Source organism: Carettochelys insculpta, chromosome 34, assembly GCF_033958435.1.
Source record: "Carettochelys insculpta isolate YL-2023 chromosome 34, ASM3395843v1, whole genome shotgun sequence".
Lineage (NCBI taxonomy): Eukaryota > Metazoa > Chordata > Testudines > Carettochelyidae > Carettochelys > Carettochelys insculpta.
The window spans coordinates 758,118-781,460 of NC_134170.1; the positions used below are offsets into that span (position 1 = coordinate 758,118).

General features: G+C 65.3%; 3 protein-coding genes across 5 annotated transcripts; 2 read left to right on the top strand and 1 right to left on the bottom strand.

Moving 5' to 3' along the window:
• Nucleotides 1-2,776: 2,776 nt before the first annotated feature.
• PVRIG (PVR related immunoglobulin domain containing) lies at nt 2,777-6,460 on the top strand. Its single transcript, XM_074983057.1, has 5 exons — nt 2,777-2,847; nt 3,748-4,104; nt 4,185-4,326; nt 4,982-5,027; nt 5,942-6,460. Exons 1-5 carry the CDS (start codon nt 2,787-2,789, stop codon nt 6,155-6,157), a joined length of 822 nt encoding a protein of 273 aa, XP_074839158.1. The 5' UTR covers nt 2,777-2,786; the 3' UTR covers nt 6,158-6,460.
• A 2,509-nt stretch (nt 6,461-8,969) lies between these two features.
• Nucleotides 8,970-18,099, bottom strand: LOC142005612 (paired immunoglobulin-like type 2 receptor alpha). Its single transcript, XM_074982891.1, has 3 exons — nt 18,057-18,099; nt 10,108-10,503; nt 8,970-9,669 (listed from the first exon to the last, which is right to left on the bottom strand). The coding sequence occupies exons 1-3, from the start codon at nt 18,097-18,099 to the stop codon at nt 9,455-9,457; spliced, it is 654 nt and encodes a 217-aa protein (XP_074838992.1). The 3' UTR covers nt 8,970-9,454.
• A 1,084-nt stretch (nt 18,100-19,183) lies between these two features.
• Nucleotides 19,184-23,343, top strand: LOC142005688 (paired immunoglobulin-like type 2 receptor alpha). 3 transcript variants are annotated; one of them, XM_074983020.1, is made up of 6 exons: nt 19,184-19,327; nt 19,967-20,362; nt 21,602-21,769; nt 22,048-22,075; nt 22,728-22,789; nt 22,888-23,338. In XM_074983020.1, the coding sequence occupies exons 1-6, from the start codon at nt 19,270-19,272 to the stop codon at nt 23,022-23,024; spliced, it is 849 nt and encodes a 282-aa protein (XP_074839121.1). In that variant the 5' UTR covers nt 19,184-19,269; the 3' UTR covers nt 23,025-23,338. The 3 variants fall into 3 exon arrangements, with proteins under 3 accessions (XP_074839121.1, XP_074839122.1, XP_074839124.1); XM_074983021.1 differs by having other exon boundaries at nt 19,979-20,362; XM_074983023.1 differs by lacking the exon at nt 21,602-21,769 and having other exon boundaries at nt 22,888-23,343.

The following is a 23,343-nucleotide window of genomic DNA, read 5'->3' on the forward strand; positions in this document are numbered from 1 at the left end:
GCGGCAGGCAGCCCCCCAAGTCCCTGGCGCTGCGGGGGTGCAGCGGGGCCTGGCCAGGGGGGCGGATGGTCCCATCAGCGCCGCCACTGCAGGGGGGCAGAAGTGTGAGCCTGGGGGAAGGGGGTTCAGGCCCCCCCCCCCGCCCTGGGGGAAGGTGGGGACCCCTGGACTCACCTTTGGGGGCAAGGAGGCGATGAAGGGCCTGGAGCAGGAGTGGGAGGTGCTGCCACAGCTGTGGGGAGGGGAGATGGATCAGATACACGGCCCCCGGCCACTGTCCCCCCCACCAGGTTTTCTAGGTCCCCCCCAGCCTGGTATCCCCCAGGGCCCCCCCGGCCTGGTCCCCCCAGCCTGGTATCCCCCAGGGCCCCCCCCGGCCTGGTCCCCCCAGCCTGGTATCCCCCAGGGCCCCCTGCCCAGTCCCCCAAGTCTGGTGGGTACCCACTAAGGTCCCCCCATCCGTTACCCCCCCAGTGGAGAATTTCTGGGGGGGAAGTGCCCCAGCTGGCAGGAGGGACACGGGCTGGCTGGGCCCTGTCCTGGGGGGGGGGGCGCTATCTGGCGGCCCCTCCGTGGGGCTTCCCCCCGTGTCTCACCAGGCCGGCCGTGTGGACCCCGACACACCCCAGCACCAGCAGCCCCAGCACCCCCAGGGTGGCGTCACCCAGGCGCTGGCAGGAGTCGCAGGGCATGACCGGCTGCCTCTCCTGTGGGGCAGCCCCATGGCGGGCGGGAGCGGGGGCCTGCTACCTCATAGTGCAGCAGGGGTTGCGCGGGGGGGGGGGCGCTATGGTGATGTCATTGGGGCTGTGATGTCACAGAGGGTGGCACAGGGAGAGTGAGGTGATTGGCTGTGGAGAGGTTGGGCTTGGTTGGAGGGGGTGGGGCGATTCCCCCCCCCCCGAGAGGGGAGGGGTGAACGTGCAAGGCGCTGTCTCGTGTGCTCACGGTCGGGGGGGGGGCTTGGTCCTGGCCCGTGGCCGCACAAGGGGTCGGGGAAGGGTCCCTGTGCCCCCAGTTCCCGGGTCGGCTGCTGAATGTGTGGGGTTGAGCTGCCGTTTTCTGCCTCTCCCCCACTGCACCGGGCCTGGCCGTCCCCCACTGCACCGGGCTTTGTCCCCCACTGCACCGGGCCTGGCCGTCCCCCACTGCACCGGGCTTTGTCCCCCACTGCACCGGGCCTGGCCGTCCCCCACTGCACCGGGCCTGGCCGTCCCCCACTGCACCGGGCTTTGTCCCCCACTGCACCGGGCCTGGTCGTCCCCCACTGCACCGGGCCTGGCCGTCCCCTCCACTGCACCGGGCCTGGCCGTCCCCCACTGCACCGGGCTTTGTCCCCCACTGCACCTGTGTGATGGGGTTCGGGGGTCCCCCTGCACTGCACCCCGCCCGCTGGCAGGAGAGACTCTCACTCAGCAGGTACAACAGGAGGTTTATTAGGCAACAGGTGCCCAGTTTCTCACAGAAGCGACAGCACAGCAGCCAGAGACAGTCCTTCCAACCTGTCCTGGGGAGAAGACCCCGAGGGGAGCCCCTCTGGGGTGTAGCTTTCCCCCTCCTCCGGCTGGCTGCCTTCCAGCTCTCCCTTCCCCAGCCTCTAACTGCCGCCCCCCAGCCCCATTCAAAACCCAGCTCGGCTCCTCCCTGCTCTTTGTTCAGGGCAGAGGTGTTACCTGCCAGTTGTAGCCCCAGGGTCATCCTTAGCCACTGGGAGCTGCTCTGCTTGTCTCTCACATCCAGCCTGACTCACACAGGCACCCCCCCCACTCCATCACAGCGGGACCCAGGCACGGGGTGTTACACGGCTGTGCACGCCGAGTGCGGCGTGCGACGCACGAGGGCTGTGTCGTACGTGGGGGGGCGTGTTGCAGTGGTGTGGGCCGCATCAGGATGGGTTTGTGCTAGCTGTGCGTGAGGGGGCTCTGCCGGCCGCAGGGACAGACCCGGGGGCCAGGGGAGGCTCTGGCAATGAAGCGTGTTTGTGGCACCGTGTGTGTGTGTGTGTGTGCTTGCATGCGATGCATGACAGATGCACACCTGCCTGGGGCTGTCCCCTGCCGCCAGCGTGTCAGGGTGGGGGTCCCTGCCTGCCTCCGTGTGGGGCAGTGTAGCTGTGGCTGGGGCTCGTAGCCCTCCTAGGAGGGTGCCACATCCTTGTGAGCATATGTGAGCCCACGTTTGTGCGTGAGCATCTCTGGGTGGTGTTTCGGTGCATGCACAGTTGGGCATGTGTGTTGTGAGTGTGCGCAGGGGTGCACGTGTGTGTCGGCACGTTTCTGTGCGTGGGCGTGAGTGGATCCTGAACCCCCATTCATCTCCCTGCACTCCTCTCTGGCCAGTCCCTCTCAGGACTCCCACCACCCCGTGCGACAGCGTGGCTGTGCAAGAGAATCACCATGTGAGAGCCTGGTATGGGACATGTGAGAGCGTGGTCGTGCAAAAGCATCACAGTGCGAGAGCGTGGCGTGGGCCGTGCAAGAGCATCGTCAGGAGAGCGTGCTTGTGCAAGAGCACAGCATGGGCTGTGCAAGAGGATTGTTGTGCAAGAGAATCACTGTGCAAAACCCTGGCCTGGTCCGTGCAAGAGTGTGGAATGAGGCGGGGGTGCATCGGTGCACAGGGCCGGTCCCTGCCTGCTGTGGTTAGCAGCAGCCCGGGCCTGGGCCGCAGGTGACGCCAGAGCCGTGGGGCTGCTGCAGGCAGGGCCCGGGGCGCGTGGGACGCTGAGATTTCCTGTCTGCTGAGCAAAGGGGAAGCAAAACCTGCTCTACTGCTGTCTCAGCACCATGGCCGGGCCCGTGGGGCTCCCCATGGCCGCCCTGCTCCTCACCCACTGCCTGGACACCGGTCAGAGGGGCGGGGCCCCGACTCCTGGGTTCTCTCCCAGTGCTGGGGGGCAGTGGGGGCTGGTGGTTAGAGCAGGGGGTGGGAGCCAGGACTCCTGGGTTCTCTCCCCGGCACTGGGAGGACAGTGGGGGCTGGTGGTTAGAGCAGGGGCCAGGAGCCAGGACTCCTGGGTTCTCTCCCCAGCGCTGGGAGGGCAGTGGGGGCTGGTGGTTAGAGCAGGGGCCAGGAGCCAGGACTCCTGGGTTCTCTCCCTGGCGCTGGGAGGGCAGTGGGGGCTGGTGGTTAGAGCAGGGGTGGGAGCCAGGACTCCTGGGTTCTCTCCCCAGCCCTGGGAGGGCAGTGGGGGCTGGTGGTTAGAGCAGGGGTGGGAGCCAGGACTCCTGGGTTCTCTCCCCAGCCCTGGGAGGGCAGTGGGGGCTGGTGGTTAGAGCAGGGGTGGGAGCCAGGACTCCTGGGTTCTCTCCCAGTGCTGGGGGGCAGTGGGGGCTGGTGGTTAGAGCAGGGGCCGGGAGCCAGGACTCCTGGGTTCTCTCCCCGGCGCTGGGAGGGCAGTGGGGGCTGGTGGTTAGAGCAGGGGCCGGGAGCCAGGACTCCTGGGTTCTCTCCCCGGCGCTGGGAGGGCAGTGGGGGCTGGTGGTTAGAGCAGGGGCCGGGAGCCAGGACTCCTGGGTTCTCTCCCTGGCGCTGGGAGGGCAGTGGGGGCTGGTGGTTAGAGCAGGGGTGGGAGCCCGGACTCCTGGGTTCTCTCCCCTGGCGCTGGGAGGGCAGTGGGGGCTGGTGGTTAGAGCAGGGGCCGGGAGCCAGGACTCCTGGGTTCTCCCCAGCTCTCGGGGGCAGTGGGTGCCAGTGGCCACAGCAGCACTCGGAAGGGGGACTCACCCCTTGGCTCTTCCCCCCCAGGGATCAACCAGGCCCAGCTGAGGCTCGAGGCTGAGCCCCCCACGGCGGCGGGCTCCCCCCTCCGGCTGCTGTGCACCTTCCTGGGCGTGGACCAGATCACACAGGTGACCTGGGCCCACTGGGGCCCCAACGGGAGCTGCGAGTACCTGGCCGTGATCCAGCCCTCGCACGGGGCCTACGTGCCCCCCACTCACCGGGGCCTCGTGCGAGTCACCACCGTGTCGGCGGCCGGGGAGGTGCAGCTTATGGTGCCCGGCCTAGACCCTCCCGCCAACGGCACCTGCTACTGCTGCAAGTTTTCTACCTTCCCCTCAGGCGTGTCTGAGCGGTGCCTGTGGGTGCCGAGCCCGGAGCCTGGTGCGTAGGGGCCTGGGGAGGGAGGGAGGGCCAGGGATGGAGGGCTGGCCGCGCTCTGACCCACCTCCTCCCCCCTGCAGCCGCCGAGCCCTCCCCGGCCCCCCAGGCCTGGGACCGCTTCATCCTGCGCCCCGAGGTGCTGGGCCCCCTGGGGGCCGGGGCCTTCTTCCTGCTGGGCAGCCTGGTGCTCCTGGGCCACCTCCTGCAGGCGCGGAGACACAGGTAGGAGCCCCCTGGCGGGGCAGGGGGCGATGTTGGGGGGGCTGAGAGCCAGGAGTCCTGGGTTCTCTCCCCAGCGCTGGGAGGGCAGTGGGGGCTGGTGGTTAGAGCAGGGGTGGGAGCCAGGACTCCTGGGTTCTCTCCCTGGCGCTGGGGGGCAGTGGGGGCTGGTGCTTAGAGCAGGGGGTGGGAGCCAGGACTCCTGGGTTCTCTCCCTGGCGCTGGGAGGGCAGTGGGGGCTGGTGGTCAGAGCAGGGGGCGGGAGCCAGGACTCCTGGGTTCTCTCCCTGGCTCTGGGAGGGCAGTGGGGGCTGGTGGTTACAGCAGGGGGGCGGGAGCCAGGACTCCTGGGTTCTCTCCCCGGCGCTGGGGGGCAGTGGGGGCTGGTGGTTAGAGCAGGGGGTGGGAGCCAGGACTCCTGGGTTCTCTCCCCGGCACTGGGAGGGCAATGGGGGCTGGTGGTTAGAGCAGGAGCCGGGAGCCAGGACTCCTGGGTTCTCTCCCTGGCGCTGGGGGGCAGTGGGGGCTGGTGGTTAGAGCAGGGGGTGGGAGCCAGGACTCCTGGGTTCTCTCCCTGGCGCTGGGAGGGCAGTGGGGGCTGGTGGTCAGAGCCGGGACAGGGAGCCAGGACTCCTGGGTTCTCTGTTTTTCTCTGCAGGCGGCTGGTGCTCTCTGCTCCCTGCACACACACATGCAGCTGGCAGGTGAGTTCCCCCCTCCCGCCGCTGTCTGTGGGTCTGGCGGGTAGGAAGGCAATCACCCGTGGAGGCAGGAATGGGCCCTCCATGGGGCAGAAGTGACCCTGGGGCCAACCCTCCATGGGGCAGCGGGGACCCCAGCCAGCCCTCTTGTGGGCAGAGGGGCTGGGTCCAGGCTGCTCAGGGGTGGGGTTTTCATAGACATTAGCTGCCCCCTCATGTGGGTTGTGCCTCAGCCGCCCACTGGAAAACACAGTCCCCAAGTTTCCATCCCTCAGCCTCACCCTGCCCCCCAGCCTGGCCCCTGCAGGGCCCATGTGGGGCGGAGGAAGGGGTTGGGGCTGCAGCCGGAGCCCCCCCCAGTCCACGAACCCGGCCCTGGGCCAACCCAGACCTGCAGCCCCCTGGGACTACGTATGCCATGATGCAAGGAGGTGCCCTGCTCCTCCGCAGCCCCCAGCCGGGCCCCCATTGCATGCTGGGAGCTGTAGTATCTCTCCGTGCTTGTAGCCTGGTGCCTCCAGGGGCCCTGCTGCATGCTGGGAATTTGCAGCTCCCATGAGGGGGACACAGGGTAGCTGCCCCAGAGCATGCTGGGAATTTGCAGCTCCCGTGGGGCAGAATGCTGTTGCATTGCATGCTGGGAGTTGCAGAACCCGGGGACGCAGAAGAGCCCAGTTGCATGCTGGGAATTTGCGGCCTTGAGGGAGGCGAGGGACACAGGGTGGGGCCCCATGGCATGCTGGGAGCTGTAATCTCCCTCGGCTACCCCTGGGTTTGAGCCCCCTAACCCGTCCATGCTGGGAGTTTGCAGCCCCTTTGGGGGGTGGGGGAAACACCTGGGCCCCATTGCATGCTGGGAGTGTGCAGTCTCATTGGGGGGGGTCCCCCCATCCTTAACGCCCCTCTTGCCTTCGCAGGAGACCCCCACGGCTGTGATGACCCAGCAGGGGCAGCCGGTCCAGCCCACCTCCTTCTCCGCCCCCTACGTCCTCATCAACCTGGACTATTTCACCCCCCAGCACAGACCCACTGCCCCCCCGCTGCCCCCCCGCCACGGCCGGGGGCAGAGCCAGCCCGCCCGCGGGGCACTGAGGAGGGAGCAGCCATGCCCAGGCCACTGGCCTGAGACCTGACGTCCCCCCGGCGTGCCTCAGTTTCCCTGCTACAGCCCCCTCCTCTGCGGGGACAGCGGCTCTGGAATCGCCCACAGCTTCCGCCAGGCGCCCCCGGTGTGCCTCGGTTTCCCCATGGGCGGGAAGAGGCAGCTGGCGGCAAACCGGAGCACCTAGCAAGGGGGGGGTGCGGGCCGGAGCTGCAGCCGTGGGTGGCCCCGGCGGAGGAGGTCTCTGCCGGAGACTGTGACGGGGCCAGCCAGGGCCCCCTCGGGTTTTTAACATCCAGGGGTGGAATAAATCTTGTTCCGTGCACCAGAGCAAGTGCGGATGTGCACCAGGCGTAGTCACACATGCTGCCGGCGGGCGGGGGAGGCTCACGCTCGGCGTACTGGGAATGTAGGGGGCGGCCCCAGAGCCAGCCCCTGCCGGTGCCACACCTGTGTCAGGCTTGCACGCCCTCGTGCGACGCCCTGAGATGTGTGTCTCCCTCTCCACCTTCCTGCACTGACCCCCACACGCCGTGACAGCCTCTGTCACACTTGCACGCCCTCGTGCGATGCGCTGAGATCCCAGTGTCCTCTGCACACCAGCCCCCACACTCCATGACAGCCTCTCTCACGCTTGCACGCCCTCGTGCGATGCACTGAGATCCCAGTGTTCCCCCCACTGCTGCCAGCACCTGGAAAGTTATGGACCATCTCGGGGCAGGAAGCTGGCAGCCACCCCCTCCCCCCCCCACCCCGCGCCCCGGACGCCTGAGTCCCTCTCCAAGTCGAGCTGCTGTGGCTTCCTGCCCTGGCCCTGAGGACGTGGCTGGTGGTTGTGGGGGTGGGGGGAACAAGTCGCGTCCGGCGGCTGGTGCTGATTTTGCACTGTGGAGGCGTCACCAGCGCTGCGGTTCTGAGCCCTGCCCCCCCCCCCCCTCGCGTGCCTGTCCATCCATCTGTCTGTCCACCCACCGGTGTCTCTCCCTCGGGCACCTCCTCCCGGGACCCTGCCAGGCACCCGATAGCTGGACAAGCTGACGGCCTCTGCAGCCAGGGGGCGGGCTGAGGGGGCTTAATTGGGTGCCAGCAGCCGTAGGGGGTACCCCGGACCTGCGGGGCATTGTGGGGGGGGGGCCACGGGGGAGGACGGCGGCTGGGGGGGGGTCACGAAGCGTGTTACACGTGTGTGTGAAATGGTGTGGGAGGGGCCGGCTGCGTGCGTTCCCTCCCGTCCTGCCGTAACCCCGGGCGGGTGCCTCAGTTTCCCCGAGGCCGCAGCGCGGCTGAGGAGCCTGGCCGCCGGGGTGAGCCCTTCCCTTGCCAGGGACTGGGACGAAGTGTGGGGCGGGGCAGGGCGAAGGGGGCCAGGGGCTGGGGACCCCTGGGGGCCCCCCAGAGACAGCTGGTCCTGCTGCCTTCCGGTCCCTCCGCTGGCGAGCCCGGTCTGTGCTGGTTCCTCATTTCCAGGTCGAGATGTTTCAAGCAGCTGCAGCTTCAGCCCTGTTGCAGGGCCGCGGCCTCCTCTGGGGCAGAGCTGGCCCCGAGACGCAGGGCGGGAGCCGGGAAACCCCTCGAGCCCCTTTCGCCTTGGGTGGATTCGGCGCTTGGCCTCTGCAGCACTGCAGGTGGGCACGCCCTGCCTGGCGGACGGGAGACCCCGGCCCCAGGAGAAGGACGGCGGCACATGTGAAAGGGGCCATGTGATGGGGTTCTGGGGTCCCCAAGCGCTGCCCCCCGGCCGCAGGCAGGAGGGACTCTCACCCAGCAGGTAGAACGGGAGGTTTAGGAGGCGCCAGAGCCCAGCTCAGCAGAGAGGGGTCAGTACAGCCGGCAGAGACAGTCATTCCAACCCGTCCTGGGGAGAGGAGCCCGAGGGGTGCGCCTCTGGGGTGCAGCTTCCCCCCTCGCCAGGGTGGCTGCCCCCCAGCTCCCTCTCCCCACCAGCTTCTCACTGCCGCCCCCATTCAAACCCAGCTCGGCTCCTCCCTGCTCTGTGCTCAGGGCAGAGGTGTTACCTGCCAGCCTAGGGTACAGCCCAGGGGTCATCCTTAGCCGCTGGGAGCTGCTCTGCCTGTCTCACACATCCAGCCTGCATCTCACAAACATACCCCCAATCCATCACAAAACCCCACCTGGCACTGTTGTGCAAGCCAGCCCAGCACTCCTTCACAAACCCAGGCCGGCACTCCTGTTCATCCCGGCTCGGCACCCCTGCGCCACCCAGGCCGGCACCCCTGTTCATCCCAGCCCGGCACCCCTGCGCCACCCAGGCCAGCACCCCTGTTCATCCCAGCCCGGCACCCCTGCGCCACCCAGGCCGGCACCCCTGTTCATCCCAGCCCGGCACCCCTGCGCCACCCAGGCCGGCACCCCTGTTCATCCCAGCCCGGCACCGCTGCGCCACCCAGGCCGGCACCCCTGTTCATCCCAGCCCGGCACCGCTGCGCCACCCAAGCCGGCACCCCTGTTCATCCCAGCCCGGCACCCCTACGCCACCCAGGCAGGCACTCCTGTGCAACCTGGCCAGCTTAGGTTACAGCCCCAGGGGTCATCCTTAGCCACTGGGATCTGCTTTGCCTGTCGCACACCCATCCAGCTTGAGTCTAACACGCACCCCCCCCCGACTCCATCACAGCATTAACAGGTGTGTTATGAGCAAGACCCGACGAGCCGTTCTTGCCCTCCACTCTGCGCTGGGTAGGCCTCGGTTGGAGTTTTGTGTCCCGTTCTGGGCAGCGCCGTCCCAGAAAGAGGTGGAGGAACTGGAGAGGGTCCAGAAAAGAGCGACAAGAACGATTAAAGGGCTGGAGAACGTGAGCTCTGAAGAAAGGCCGAAAGAACTGGGCTTGTTTAGTTTGGAAAAGAGAAGATTGAGGGGGGACATCAGAGCGGTTTTCAGGGATCTAAACGGGTGTCATAAGGAGGAGGGAGAAAACTTGGCTGCTGAGGATAGAACAAGAGGCAATGGGCTTAAACTGCAGCAAGGGAGGTTGAGGCTGGACGTGAGGAAAAAGTTCCTACCTGTCGGGGTGGTCAAACAGAGGAGTAAATCACCTGGGGAGGTCGTGGGATCTCCATCGCTGGAGATATTTAAGAACAGGTTAGACAGACGTCTATCGGGGATGGTTTAGACAGTCCTCGGTCCTGCCATGGGGGCAGGGGGCTGGACCCGATGGCCTCCCGAGGTCCCTTCCAGTCCTGGCGTTCTGTGATTCTATCTCTAAGCTGCACCCCCGCGGGTAACGACCTCCTGCTGCTGCTGCCTGCTGGCACCCCCTGGGCCGGCCCGGCCCTGAGCCCTGGCCCAGGGGGGTGAGTTCGAGTCCCGCTACCCCAGGGGGGTTTGGCCCCCTTCCCCCGGAACCCAGCCCCGCCAGCGGCACAGGGCGAGCACCGCGGAGCAGATGCCGATCTTGGGGAGCGCAGAGGCCAGGAGGACGAGGATGAGGACGGTCTCGGGGCGCCAGGCGCTGGGTCTGGCCGCGGCTGGTGTCGTCGGCTCTGGATGCTGCGGTCCAGGCTTGGGGCTGGGAATGGCTGAGGCTGGGGAGGGAGTGGGGGACAATGGGTGAGTGAGGGGTTCACCTGGGACATTCTGACCCCCCAAACCCAGCCACGCCCTGGCTTACAGGGGCAGTGACCCCTTCCCCCAGCCCCAGATGCAGGGAGCCCTGGTCCCCTCTACCCACAGGATGGGGGGGACCTATTCCCCTCTGTCCACTGGATATTGGGGGGCTCCTGTTCCCCTCTGTCCACTGGATATGGGGAGCCCCTCTTCCCACAGGATATGGGGTGCCCCTGGTTCCCTCTGCCCATGGGATATGGAGGGCCCCTCTTCCCCCTCTGCCCAGTGGATATGAGGGCCCCTGGTCCCCTCCACCCACAGGATATGGGATGCCCTGGTCTCCACTGCCCCATGGATGTGGGGAGTCCCCAGCCAGCAGGAGCTCTCCACCCCAGTGCCCCATGGCTCAGCCCCACCTGTCACCGTGAGGCGGGTCCCCTGCAGAGCGCGCCAGGTTATCTCGTCGTTATCGCGTGACCACACAAAGACCTGGCAGGTGTACTCCTCGGTGTCCGATTCCTGCAGGCGGTCGATGCGGATCGAGGCCGTGCGGGTCGGTTTCCCGCGCGGGTCCCCAACCAGGGTGATGCGGCCCCGGTAACCCGGGTGGGTGAACCGCTCGGTGTGATTGTACACGAACCGGCCATGGAAACCCCCTCGCCGCCAGTACACCCGGATGTCCTTCAGCGGCTCGATCTCAGGGGGGTAGATTAACCGGCAGGGCAGGGTGACGGAGCCCCCGGCCGGCGCCCTCAGCGACTCCGGCTGCTCGACCTTGTAGAAGCCCTCCTGGGCAGTGGCTGGAAACAGACCTGGAGAGATGGAAACATCACCGTATCCTACCTGGGACGCCTGGGCCTCTCCGCACAGGGGTCAGACTGTGATGGGGTTCAGGGGTCCCCCTGCACTGCACCCGTCCGCTGGCAGGAGAGACTCTCACTCAGCAGGTACAACAGCAGGTTTATTAGGCAACAGATGCCCAGTTTCTCACAGAAGCGACAGCACAGCAGCCAGAGACAGTCCTTCCAACCCGTCCTGGGGGGAAGACCCCGAGGGGAGCCCCTCTGGGGTGTAGCTTCCCCCTCCTCCGGCTGGCTGCCCCCCAGCTCTCCCTTTTCCTAGCCTCTCACTGCCGCCCCCGATTCAAAACCCCTCTCAGCTCCTCCCTGCTCTTTGTTCAGGCAGAGGTGTTATCTGCCAGTTGTAGCCCCAGGGTCATCCTTAGCCACTGGGAGCTGCTGCTTGCCTCAGACACCCAGCCTGACTCACACATGCACCCCCCCCACTCCATCACATCTCTCCCCCCTTCCAGACCGCACTGAGCGGGGTCACTCAGCCAGTGACCTGGGGAAGTTCGGGGCCCTCCCTGCGTGACAGGGCATCGGCTATGGTGTTGTTGCTCCCCTTGACGTGGACCACCTCCATGTCGTAGTCCTGCAGGAGCAGACTCCACCGCAGGAGCTTGGCGTTGGCCCCTTTCATGTGATGCAGCCAGGTCAGGGGTGAGTGATCGGTGTACACGGTGAAACGCCGTCCAAACAGGTACGGCTGCAGCTTCCCCAGCGCCCACACCATGGCCAGACATTCCTTCTCTATGGCCGCGTAGCTCTGCTCCCGGGGCAGCAGCTTCTTACTCAGGTACACGATGGGGTGTTTCTCCCCTTTGTCAGTCACCTGCATTAGCACCGCCCCCAGCCCCACGTCTGAGGCGTCGGTGAACACCAGGAAGGGCTTGTTGAAGTCTGGATTTGCCAGCACTGGGGCCCTGACCAGAGCCTCCTTCAGCGCGCAGAGGGCCTCTTGGCACTGCTCGGTCCAGACCACCTTGTCAGGCTTTCCCTTTTTACATAGCTCCGTGAGGGGGGCTGCGATGGAGCTAAAGTGGGGCACAAACCTCCGGTAGTACCCCGCCATCCCAATGAAGGCCTGGACCTGCTTCTTAGTCTGGGGTGTGGGCCAATCTCTGACAGCCTCCACTTTAGCTGGCTCTGGCTTTAAGCGGCCGCTGCCCACCTTGTGGCCCAGGTAGGTCACCTCAGCCATTCCCACCTTGCACTTCCCTGCCTTGACAGTCAGACCGGCCTTCTGGAGTCGGTCCAGCACCTGCTTGACTTCGGACACGTGGTCCTCCCACGTCTGGCTGAAGAGGCAAATGTCGTCCATGTAAGCCAGGGCAAAGCTCTCCATCCCTTTCAGTAGCTGGTCCACCAGATGCTGGAAGGTAGCGGGTGCCCCCTTGAGGCCGAAGGGAAGGACCAAGAACTCGTAGAGCCCCACAGGAGTGATGAAAGCCGACTTCAGCCGGGCATCATCGTCTAATGGCACTTGCCAGTACCCCTTGGTGAGGTCTATGGCGGTGAGGTAACGGGCTCCCCCCAGCTTGTCTAAAAGGTCATTAGGCCTGGGCATGGGGTAGGCGTCCGAGACAGTGATGGCGTTAAGCTTGCGATAGTCCACACAAAACCGAACAGACCCATCTTTTTTAGGGACTAACACCACGGGAGAGGCCCAGGGGCTGGACGAGGGTTGGATCACCCCCAGAGCCAGCATGTCTTCAACCTCCCGCTCTATGTTTTGAGCCGTCCTCCCTGTGGCTCTGAATGGCGCACACTTGATAGGGGCGTGGGTGCCTGTCTCTATTCGGTGGACAGCCAGGTCAGTGCGTCCGGGTCTGTCCGAGAACAGCTGTTGATGCGAATGCAGCACCTCCTTGATCTCCGTCTGCTGGGCAGGGGTCAGCTGGTCTGAGAGGGGAATAGACTCCAGCAAGGAGCCGGCTCCAGTCCTTGTGAGTAAATCCACCAAGGGATCATCCCCCTGCCCCTCCCAGTGTCTGCACACGGCCAGCACCAAGTTCTGCCTGTCCCAGTAAGGTTTCATCATGTTCACATGATAGACCCGGTGGCGGTGGGCCCGGTTCGACAGTTCCACCACATAATTCACGTCATTTAGCTGTTTGACAACCTTGAAGGGCCCATCCCAGGCCGCTTGCAGCTTGTTCCGCCGCACAGGTATAAGGACCATCACTTGATCCCCGGTGGCATAGGCTCGGGCCCTGGCGTTACGGTCACACCAGACCTTTTGCTTCCTTTGGGCCATGGAGAGGTTCTCCCTGGCGAGGCCCATGAGCTCGGTGAGTTTTTCCCGGAAGGTCAGTACATACTGTACCACTGATTCCCCTTCAGGAGAGGCCGTCCCCTCCCACTCTTCTCTGAGCAAGTCCAAGGGTCCCCGTACCCTCCTTCCGTACAGCAGCTCAAACGGGGAGAACCCCGTGGATTCCTGGGGCACCTCCCTGTATGCAAACAGCAGGTGGGGTAAGTACTTGTCCCAGTCATGGGGGTATTGATTCATGAAGGTTCTTAGCATCTGCTTCAGAGTCCCATTGAACCTCTCCACCAGCCCATTGGTCTGCGGGTGGTAGGCTGTGGCCCAGGTGTGCCGGACCCCACACTTGTCCCACAAGCTTTGCAGTAGGGCCGACATGAAGTTGGACCCCTGATCTGTGAGGACCTCCTTGGGGAACCCCACTCTGCTGAAAATGGACAGCAGTGCATCTGCCACGGTGTCAGCGTCGACAGAGGTCAAGGCCACTGCTTCTGGGTATCGCGTGGCAAAATCTACCACTACCAAAATATATTTCTTCCCCGAACGCGTTGCCTTGCTGAAGGGGCCCACTATGTCTATAGCCACTTTCTGGAAAGGCTCCTCTATGATGGGCAGTGGCCTCAGGGCAGCTTTCCCCTTGTCCCGGCTCTTCCCCACCCTCTGGCAGGGATCGCAGGACAGGCAATACAGACGGACAGCTGCAAAGATCCCTGGCCAGAAAAAGTTCTGTAACAACCTTCTCCTGGTGCGGTGGATCCCCTGGTGTCCTGCGAGCGGGACATCATGGGCTAGGTACAGCAGCCTGCGCCGGTACTTTTGGGGAACCACCAGTTGCCTCTGTACCTTCCATGGCTCCGCTTTGCGTCTGGGAGCCCATTCCCGGTACAGGAATCCCTTTTCCCACAGGAATCTCTCCCTGCAGCCCTCCCCCAGCTGCGGAGCTGGGCTGAGACTGGCCAGTTCCCTCAGCTTCTGCAAGGAGGGGTCTCTCTGCTGCTCTGCCTGGAATTCTTCCGCTCGGGCAGGAGCGGCTGCTACTTCCCCATCCCTGCCTGGCTCCAGCACCCCTGGCCTGTGAGATCTGGTTTTTGGGAACCCCCTTTCTCTCAGGGTTGGCCCCTGTGACTTTGGCTGGGCCTGTACCCCTGAATCTGGGGAGCGCACCCCTCGTCTTCTTTGGCTACGGGTCAGGACCAGGGCACGAGGGCGTTCACCTTGCCAGTTCTCCAGGTCAGCGCCCATCAGTACATCTGCCGGCAAATGGCTGTGCACGCCCACTTCCTTGGGGCCTTCCTTCTTCCCCCATTTCAGGTGCACCCTCGCCATGGGCACCTTGAAAGGGGTCCCATCAATTCCTGTTATCGTCAGGTGGGAATCGGGTATCATGCAGCCCGGTGCCACCACCCCGGGTCGGGCCAGCGTCACGTCAGCGCCTGTGTCCCAGAACCCCGTGACCTTTTTCCCGTCTACCTCGAGGTGTTTGAGACACTTGCTCCACAGAGGCATTGCCGCCCCCACTCTGTAAACTGGCCTCTGAGCATTTGGTCCCCCTGAGGAGCTGGTCTGTGGGGCGGATTCGGCCCAAGCCGAGTGCCCATTGTCAGCACCACCCGCCTTGGCCGCCAGCCCCTCTGGCTTCTGGGACCCCACCCAGTTGACTCCATGACCCCCCGGCCTGCTCAACCTGTCTGGGAGCTTGGGGCACTGGGCTGCTCTATGCCCCTTTCGCCCACAGCGGTAACAGCCTGGGTCTTGCTGCGTCCCTCGGGCCGGCTGCTCTGTCCGGGCTCTGTTTGGCTCTCTGGGGGGTGGGTGGCTGGCCCCTCTTTCCTGGGCTTGCCCAAGAGGTGGTCCCCTCTGTCGTACAGTTAGGGACCGGTCTCTCTGAGATTCTCGGTTTCTCCAGGACTCCCTCTCCCTCCGGGACTCCCTCTCTCTCTGAGACTCCCTCTCTTTGTGGGGCTCACTTTCAAACCTGGCCCGGCTGTTTGTGAAGTCATCTGCCAGTTTCCCTGCATCATGTGAGTTCCCCGGCTTTCGGTCCACGAGCCACACCCTCAGGTCAGGTGCGCACATCTCGTAGAATCGCTCCACGACCGCCAGCTCGATCAGGTCCTCTACGGACTGGACTCCCATTCCGAATGCCCACTTCTGGTAGTATTGCTTCAGGCGGGCGGTTGTATCTACATGGGTTTCCTCTGGCCTCTTCTGCGCCTCCTGGAACTTCTTCTTGTACATCTCCGGAGTCAGCCCGAACTTATGCAGCAGGGCCTGTTTGAACCGTTCATAGTCCCCAGGCTGCAGCCCCACGAGCTGGCTGAGCACCGCTGCGCCCTTCCGGCCCAGCAAGGGGGTGAGGTGCCGGAGCCACTCATCTGGGGGAACCTCATGCAACTCACAGGCTCGCTCGAAGGCGGTAAGGAACTCGTCCATGTCCCCTGTGTCCTGACACTGGGCCAGCACACGCGTCTCCAAGTGACTGGCCACCCCGAGCCGTCTGGCCCTCTCCCCGCTTACCGCAGCTGGGGCCTCTTGGCGTCTCGCCTCTGCCATGGTTCGCTCATGCTCCCGCTCTCGTTCTTTCTCCTCCCGTTGTGTCTCTTGTAGCTGGCGCTCGTGCTCACGCTCTCTTTCTCGTTCCTGGCGCTCGTGCTCACGCTCTCTTTCTCGTTCCTGGAGCTCACGCTTACGCTCTCTTTCCCGTTCCTGGAGCTCACGCTCTCTTTCTCGTTCCTGGCGCTCGTGCTCACGCTCTCTTTCCCGTTCCTGGCGCTCACGCTCTCTTTCCCGTTCCTGGTGCTCCAGTTCCTTTAATTTCACCTCGAGCTCCAGCCGTCTCAGCTCTGCGGCGGGGGACTCTGCCCGCGATGGACCACCGCTAGCTGAGCGCGACCTGGCGGGCACCGCGTCTGTCGGACGGCGTCGAGCTCCTGCTCCTGTCGGAGAATCCGAAATGCTTCCCGAGGCTGACCAGCCACTTTCTGCCGGGACAGGCTCTGCCCCCCCGGATCGGTCATTCTCTTCCAGCTGTGCAATGAGCTGGGCCTTGGTCGCCTTCCCCACGGTCAGGCCCCTCTCTCTGCATAGCCCCGCTAGCTCTGCCTTCAGGAGTCGGGTATAATCCATCTCCCCGCTAACTCCCGGGGTATCCACTCACCAGCAGCAGCTGCAGGAATGGCTCTGTTCCCCCTCTGACTCTTGTGAGACTACTTCCTTCTCTGGTGCTCAGTCAGCCACTGCTGGGAGCTCATCCGTGGGTGCAGTGCATCCCACTTCTGACACCAGTGTGATGGGGTTCAGGGGTCCCCCTGCACTGCACCCCGTCCGCTGGCAGGAGAGACTCTCACTCAGCAGGTACAACAGCAGGTTTATTAGGCAACAGATGTTCAGTTTCTCACAGAAGCAACAGCACAGCAGCCAGAGACAGTCCTTCCAACCTGTCCTGGGGAGAGGACCCCGAGGGGAGCCCCTCTGGGGTGTAGCTTTCCCCCTCCTCAGGCTGGCTGCCTTCCAGCTCTCCCTTCTCCTCTCCTCTAACTGCCGCCCCCGATTCAAAACCCAGCTCGGCTCCTCCCTGCTCTTTGTTCAGGCAGAGGTGTTATCTGCCAGTTGTAGCCCCAGGGTCATCCTTAGCCACTGGGAGCTGCTGCTTGCCTCGGACATCCAGCCTGACTCACACATGCACCCCCCCCACTCCATCACACAGATGCTCCCCTGTATGACGTTACTGGACTTGTGCAGGGCTCAGAAAGCCATTTCGGTAACCCCTGCCCTAAGCGTGCACCAGCCCTCGTGCCAGCTGGGCCGGGAGAGGGTCCCCTGAGAGCTGGCGTCGCCTTAGGTCTGGTGACGCTGCTCGTGCGCCCGTGTCAGGATTGTGTGTGAAGTCGTAAGTCGTGGCTCCGGGCCTGGATCAGAAATGTCTCGGGGTGAGACTCACGCCAGGAGGGGAGAACGCTTCCCCGCCAGGTGGGCTGGGCTGGATAAAGGGACAGAGGCCCAGATGGCCATTTTGCAACCGAGGGGAATGGACGGGGCGTCCTGGTCCACCCCACGGCCAACGGCAGAGAGCCCCACCCGCCCACCTGGGCAGTGCCCCTCCACGTGGGGGAGGAAGGGGTCTTCCAGCCACAGGGCCGGATGCGCCGGCCTTGGCCTTCAGCCCTCGGGACCTGAGCCTGTGCGGCCTGGGGGCCGTCCCCGGGGGATGTGTTTGCAGGGGCCCTCTCAGCTTGTACCGGCGGCCGTGTGCTGCGACCAGAGCTGTGACTGACGGGTGTTGTGTGCCCCGGAACCGGGTCTGGCCCTCGCCCTCGTCCCCCCTTGGCTCTTTCTTTCTTTCTTTGTGTCTTTCTCTCTCTCTCTCTCTTTCTCTCTCAGTCACTCCTCTAATTTCTTTCTTTCTTTCTTTCTTTCTTTCTCATTCACTCCACTAATTTCTTTCTTTCTTTTTCTTTTTCTCATCCACTTCTCTAATTTCTTTTTCTTTCTTTCTTTCTCATTCGCTCCACTAATTTCTTTTTCTTTCTTTCCCTTTCAATTACAGATGCTGTTTTGGGTAACATCTCTGGATCTATTGACCTGGGCCTGTGGCTGGGCCCTTTGGGGCCTGGGTGGATCTGCGCGGAGCTGGCGAAAGAGGGTTTTGTGGCCTCTCAGGCGAGGAGCCGGGGCTGGTTCGGGCCGTAGGAGCGGCTGGAGAATCTGTGGGTTTGCCGGGGTGGCTCCGGGCTGGGCCATGGGGCTGGCAGAGAGAGGCGTGTGCTTTGCCGTGGGGAGAAGGAAAGCCCAGCTGGCTGTAACCACCCGGTTTGAAGCCATTTACTCTCAGCTGTGGCCAGAGCCCCCCGAAACGCCCCACCCTGTGAGCCGAGTGCTGGGGCGGCGGCCCAGGAGGGATTCAGTGGGTTAACAGCTCCCACCGCCAGCAGCATGTTCCCCCAGGGGAAAAGGAGCTGAGACTCCTGGGTTCTCTCCCCAGGTGGGAGCTGCCCCTGGGATGGGTTCGGCAGTGGGGCAGGGGAGAGGCCTGGGTGGGGCTGGCATGGCCCAGGCGCAGCTCCGCCTGGCTCTGTAAAAGCCGCCCCTCGGCGGGTGCAGGGGGCCAGGTGTCTGGGGGGGAGAAGACCCCAGTGTCTCCCCGACGTCTCAGCTCCAGCCCCGCCCCATCCAGCCCCTCCCTCTCCCTCTGCCCCCCAGCTGCTGGCGTGGCCCCAAAGTCTGTCGGCCCCCCCACCTGGTTGCCCCGGGCACTCACCCCACGCCACGCACAGCAGCAGCGGGAACAGCTCGCGGCTCATGGCCCCACTGCTCGACTCCACCGCCCTGCCCCCCAGCCAATTTCCCTTCCCCCCATTGAGGAAATGGCCGACACTTCAGCTTTTCCTGTGTGAAAGCCCCATCCCACCTGAGCAGATGGGACGCTGTGGGGTGGGGGATCTGGGAGCCAGGACTCCTGGGTTCTGTCCCCGGCACTTGGGAGGGGGCAGTGGGGGCTGGTGGGTAGAGCAGGAGGCCGGAGCCTGGACTCCTGGGTTCTCTCCCCAGCACTGGAAGGGCAGTGAGGGCTGGTGGTTAGAGCAGGGGGTGGGAGCCAGGACTCCTGGGTTCTCTCCCCGATGCTGGGAGGGCAGTGGGGGCTGGTGGGTAGAGCAGGGGGTGGGAGCCAGGACTCCTGGGGTCTCTCCCAGTGCTGGGAAGGCAGTGGGGGCTGGTGGGTAGAGCAGGGGGCGGGAGCCAGGACTCCTGGGTTCTCTCCCCGGCGCTGGGAGGGCAGTGGGGGCTGGTGGGTAGAGCAGGGGGTGGGAGCCAGGACTCCTGGGTTCTCTCCCCGATGCTGGGAGGGCAGTGGGGGCTGGTGGTTAGAGCAGGGGTGGGAGCCAGGACTCCTGGGTTCTCTCCCCAGCACTTGGGAGGGGGCAGTGGGGGCTGGTGGTTAGAGCAGGGGTGGGAGCCAGGACTCCTGGGTTCTCTCCCCGGCGCTGGGAGGGCAGTGGGGGCTGGTGGTCAGAGCAGGGGGTGGGAGCCAGGACTCCTGGGGTCTCTCCCAGTGCTGGGAAGGCAGTGGGGGCTGGTGGGTAGAGCAGGGGGCGGGAGCCAGGACTCCTGGGTTCTCTCCCCGGCGCTGGGAGGGCAGTGGGGGCTGGTGGTTAGAGCAGGGGGCGGGAGCCAGGACTCCTGGGTTCTCTCCCCGGCGCTGGGAGGGCAGTGGGGGCTGGTGGTTAGAGCAGGGGCCGGGAGCCAAGACTCTTGGGTTCTCTCCCTGGCAGTGGGGGCTGGTGGTTACAGCAGCCAGGAAGCCCCACACCGGCCTGTGGAGGGGAAGTGACAGTGGTGCCGGCCTGGCCCCGGTTGCCCAATCCCTCCCGTTTCCTCCCTGCGGGCTGCCCACAGCTCCCAGCTGGCCTCCGGCCCCTGCCCGGGAAGGGAAGGCTGTACCAGGGACCCCTGGACTGGCCCCCGCCCCAGAGATGCAACCGCCACTGGGGCGCCCAGTCCTGCTGCTGCTGGCCGGGATCCTGGGTGGAGGTGGGTGTGATCGGCGGGCGCTGAGACCCAGGGTGGGGGGGCCCCTCTCCCATCCCTCCCCCCGGCACAGCCTGGGCCAGGCCTGGCTCTCATCTGGCCCGGGGGGAGGGTGTGAGCCGGCTGCCCTGGATGACCCCTTGTGCCCTGGCACCAGGGGTGGGCGGTCCAGGACTGGGGGAGCAGGAGTCCCCTGTTGCTCCCCTGCAGCCCCGGGCATGGGCTGTCTCTGCCTCCAACCCACCGGCCAGGAAATGGCTGTCCGGCCCAAACCCTGCAGCAGGCAGTTCCCCAGGTTAGGTACGGGGCTGGGAACCCATTAAAACTGGGTCTAGCACCCAGCCCCCCGGGGCCCTGATCTCAGCCAGGTCTGGGCAGGGCCCGGCCCCACTGATTCCAATGTTCCCCGTTTGCCGAGTGCGTGGGTGTCCGTCCTGGAGGGATTCAGGGGCAGGCCATCTGGGTAGCCGACTCCCCGCCCCGGCTGCTGTGTGTTTCTCCGGGTGGTCCACCTCTCCGTGCGTGAAACAGCATTTAATCCACCCCGGTGGACCAATTCACCTGGCCGGTGCCCGGTGCCTCCTGGGGTGCAGCGGGGAGTCCGGAAGGGACGTGGTGACCGCTCCGTCTCCGTCTCTCCAGGTCTGTTTCCAGCCACTGCCCAGGACGGCTTCTACAAGCTCGAGCAGCCGGAGTCGCTGAGGGCGCCGGCCGGGGGCTCCGTCACCCTGCCCTGCCGGTTAATCTACCCCCCCGAGATCGAGCCGCTGAAGGACATCCGGGTGTACTGGCGGCGAGGGGGTTTCCATGGCCGGTTCGTGTACAATCACACCGAGCGATTCACCCACCCGGGTTACCGGGGCCGCATCACCCTGGTTGGGGACCCGCACGGGAAACCGACCCGCACGGCCTCGATCCGCATCGACCGCCTGCAGGAATCGGACACCGAGGAGTACACCTGCCAGGTCTTTGTGTGGTCACGCGATAACGACGAGATAACCTGGCGCGCTCTGCCGGGGACCCGCCTCACGGTGACAGGTGGGGCTGAGCAGTTGGGGGCCCCTCCGTCTCCTTCCCCCCAGCCGCACACAGCCCTGGGACGCTGTGGTCCTGGCTCCCACTGCCCCTGTACCCCGAATCCCCTGCTCCCCACGGCACGCGTGTGCGCTCAGCGCCCAGGGAGCAAGTTAGTTAAACGTGTGAGAAGCCTGGCCTGAGTGTGTGTGTGTGTGTGTGTGTGTGTGTGTGTGATGGAGTTCTGGGGTCCCCCAAGCTCTGCACCCCCTCTGCAGGCAGGAGAGTCTCTCACTCGGCAGGAGAACAGCGGGTTTATTAGCCGACAGGACACAGCATCGTACAGAGGAGTCAGTGCAGCCGGCAGAGACAGCCAGTCCCATCCATGCTGGGGAGAGGAGGCCCCGAGGGGACCCCAGAGCTGGGGCCTGGCCCCCTCCTTTGTCTGTCTCTCTCTCCCAGCCCAGACCCACTGCTCCCAACTCCCAGTTCCAATTCAGACCCCTCAGGCTCCACCTCCCCCTTTGTCTGCAGCCCAGAGGGGCCACCTGGTCGTCAGGTCACCCTCAGCAGGAGCCCCCACCCTGTGCGAGACACACACCCATCCCTCACTACACCACAGTGTGTGCAATGAACGAGCAAGAGCCAGCACGTGTGTGGTGAAGGTGCAAAAGTCCCTGCCTCTGTGTGTGTGTGTGGGGGGGTGAACGTGCAAGTGTCATGGCCTGAGTGTGTCTGTGTCCTGAACGTGACGGAGTGAAAGCAAGTGTGTGGGCTGAATGTGCAAGAGCCAGCACACATGTGGTGAACACGCAGAAGTCCTAGTGTTTGTGTGTGTTGAACGTGCAAGAGCCAACACATTTGTGAACGTGCAAGAGTGCTCGTGTGAGGGGGGGTGCTGAATGTGCGAGAGCCAGCACACGTGTGGTGAATGTGCAAGAATCATAATATGGGTGTGTGCGCTGACCATGTGAGTGTGTGTGCTGAACTTACAAGCCCAGAGTGTGTGACCGTGTGCGGAGTACGCGAGTGCCAGCGTGTGTGTAAAAGTGGGTGTGTGCTGAACGTGCGAGAGGTGGCGCGTGTGTGTAAGCGTTGGGTGTGGGAGCGTGTGTGCATGTGAGAATGTGCACAGAACGTGCGAGAGCTGCGTGTGTGCGTGTGCGGTGATTGTGCGAGAGCTGGCGTGCAAGCGTGTCTGGCCACGCACACACTCGTGCGAGGGCCACTCCCTGAGCTAACGCCCCACCTTGCACCATCCAGCTCAAACCAGCACCGGCACCGCCACCCAGACGCAGGCGTCGACACCACCCACGGCCCTGTCGCCAGCCAGGCTGGGGGCAGTCCCTGCCATCGCGGGGGCGCTGGCGGGGGCTGTCCTGCTGGCGCTGCTCGTTGGGCTGGCGGTGTACGGAGCCCGCCGGAGGACAGGTACCGAGACCCCCCGGCGCGGCCCACTGGGCACCGGCCCCCCTCTGCTGGCCCGGGCTTGGGGGGATTCCCCGGGGGGCGGGGGTGACACTGGCCCACCCCCTAATCTATCTGTCCGCCCGCGCCCTCTAGCTATCTATCCCCCCCCATATCCGGTCTGTCTGAGGGCCCCATGGACGGCTGCCCTGGAAGGACAGAGGGGCAGGCGGAGGGACGGGGAGGACAATTGGCTCTTGGGGGACCCATGGCCGCCAATGACCCCTCTCTGTTCCCCGCAGGCTGCTGTCAGAAGGCCCCCCCGCCCAGGTGAGTGGCCCTTCTCTGCCCCCCACCCTCTGCACTCCTCCCCAGGCCGGGCGCTGTGGGGCTGCCCTGTGGCCAGCGCCGGGGGTCCGCGTCCCCCAGGGCTGAGGTGTGCAGGGGTATCGTTCAAGGCTGGGTGAAACGCCCGCCGCCAGCAGTCTGTGTGTCCCCGGGGTGGTGCACAGCCGTGAAAACCCCGGTGCAAGGAATAACATTATTCCTCGCACGGAGGAAAACCTCTCAGGCCCCACACCCATCCCAGGGCCCTTCTCTTCACCCCAGCCTCTCCCTCGCATGCTCCCGCCCACCAAGGGGCGAGGGGACCCCTGGGCCCCCCTGCCACGCCGCGTCTTCCAGCCCCAGCTCAACAGGCCCCTCCGATCGGCCCCCCAGCAGCGCGCGGGGCCCGGCCCGAGCCCGCCTGCCTGGCTTTGCACCCGTACGTAAGTGACACACGCTTGTGAGCTGCGCACACCAGGGGTGGCCCCCCCAGAGCTCCGGGCTTCTCTTTACAGCCCCCCCACTGCCCCTCCCCAGTGGCAGCCCTGAGCCCCCAGCCCCGAACAGTGGGGCCCAGCACCCTGGGAGGAGGCCTGTGGGGCAGCTGCTGAGGCTGGGGGGCCGGCCTCTGACTCGCCGTGGGTCTGTCTTGCAGGAGGGGTCAGAGCCAGAAGGAGGACCCGGCCGGAGGCGTCTACCTGGAAATCGGGGCGGGAGGTGAGAGCCCCCCCACCCCTCCCCCTATCCCTTCACCCACCCCAGCCCCCCTGCCCTGCTGCCCCACCCCCACAGCTCACCCCCCTTTCTCGTTCCAGGGCCGGCCGCGCCCCCGGACCCCCGAGACGCTGGGCTGCTGTACACTGAATTGGCCTTTCCCAAGGCCGGGGCCGCCCCCAGCCAGCCGGTCCCCCCTGCCAGCGAGACCCTCTACTCTGCCGTCCGGGTCTGCTAGGCCGGGCACAGCCAGAACCCCGGGCAGGGGGCGGTTTGGAGGGGGGGACAGAAGTCGGGGGGCCCCCCCAGGCCCGTGGGGCACAGGCCGGGCTGGCAGCTTGGGGGGGGCCGACGACAGTCCCCTGCTATGGCTGTGGGCCGACGGTCGGTCTGTCTGTCCAGCCAGGGCCAGCGCCCCAATAAAAGCTGCTTTGATCTGCTGGTGGCGCGTCGCACTGGGGGGTGTGTGTACTGATTGCACATTCACCCCCACACCCACACCCACACCACACCCCTGGCACAGCGGGTCTCTGGCCCAGCTCCACAGGGGCGCCCCC

Excerpts from the sequence above, each read along its gene's own strand:
- PVRIG (XM_074983057.1), top strand. The coding sequence starts at position 2,787 with ATGGCCGGGCCCGTGGGGCTCCCCATGGCCGCCCTGCTCCTCACCCAC. Across the intron at positions 4,105-4,184 it reads GGTGCCGAGCCCGGAGCCTG|CCGCCGAGCCCTCCCCGGCC; the intron begins GTGCGTAGGGGC and ends TCCCCCCTGCAG. Across the intron at positions 4,327-4,981 it reads CTGCAGGCGCGGAGACACAG|GCGGCTGGTGCTCTCTGCTC; the intron begins GTAGGAGCCCCC and ends TTTTCTCTGCAG.
- LOC142005612 (XM_074982891.1), bottom strand. The coding sequence starts at position 18,099 with ATGAGCCGCGAGCTGTTCCCGCTGCTGCTGTGCGTGGCGTGGG. Across the intron at positions 10,504-18,056 it reads GCTGCTGTGCGTGGCGTGGG|GTCTGTTTCCAGCCACTGCC; the intron begins GTGAGTGCCCGG and ends CCATCTCTCCAG. Across the intron at positions 9,670-10,107 it reads GACCCGCCTCACGGTGACAG|CCTCAGCCATTCCCAGCCCC; the intron begins GTGGGGCTGAGC and ends CTCCCTCCCCAG.
- LOC142005688 (XM_074983020.1), top strand. The coding sequence starts at position 19,270 with ATGCAACCGCCACTGGGGCGCCCAGTCCTGCTGCTGCTGGCCGGGATC. Across the intron at positions 20,363-21,601 it reads GACCCGCCTCACGGTGACAG|CTCAAACCAGCACCGGCACC; the intron begins GTGGGGCTGAGC and ends TGCACCATCCAG. Across the intron at positions 22,076-22,727 it reads CAGAAGGCCCCCCCGCCCAG|GAGGGGTCAGAGCCAGAAGG; the intron begins GTGAGTGGCCCT and ends TCTGTCTTGCAG.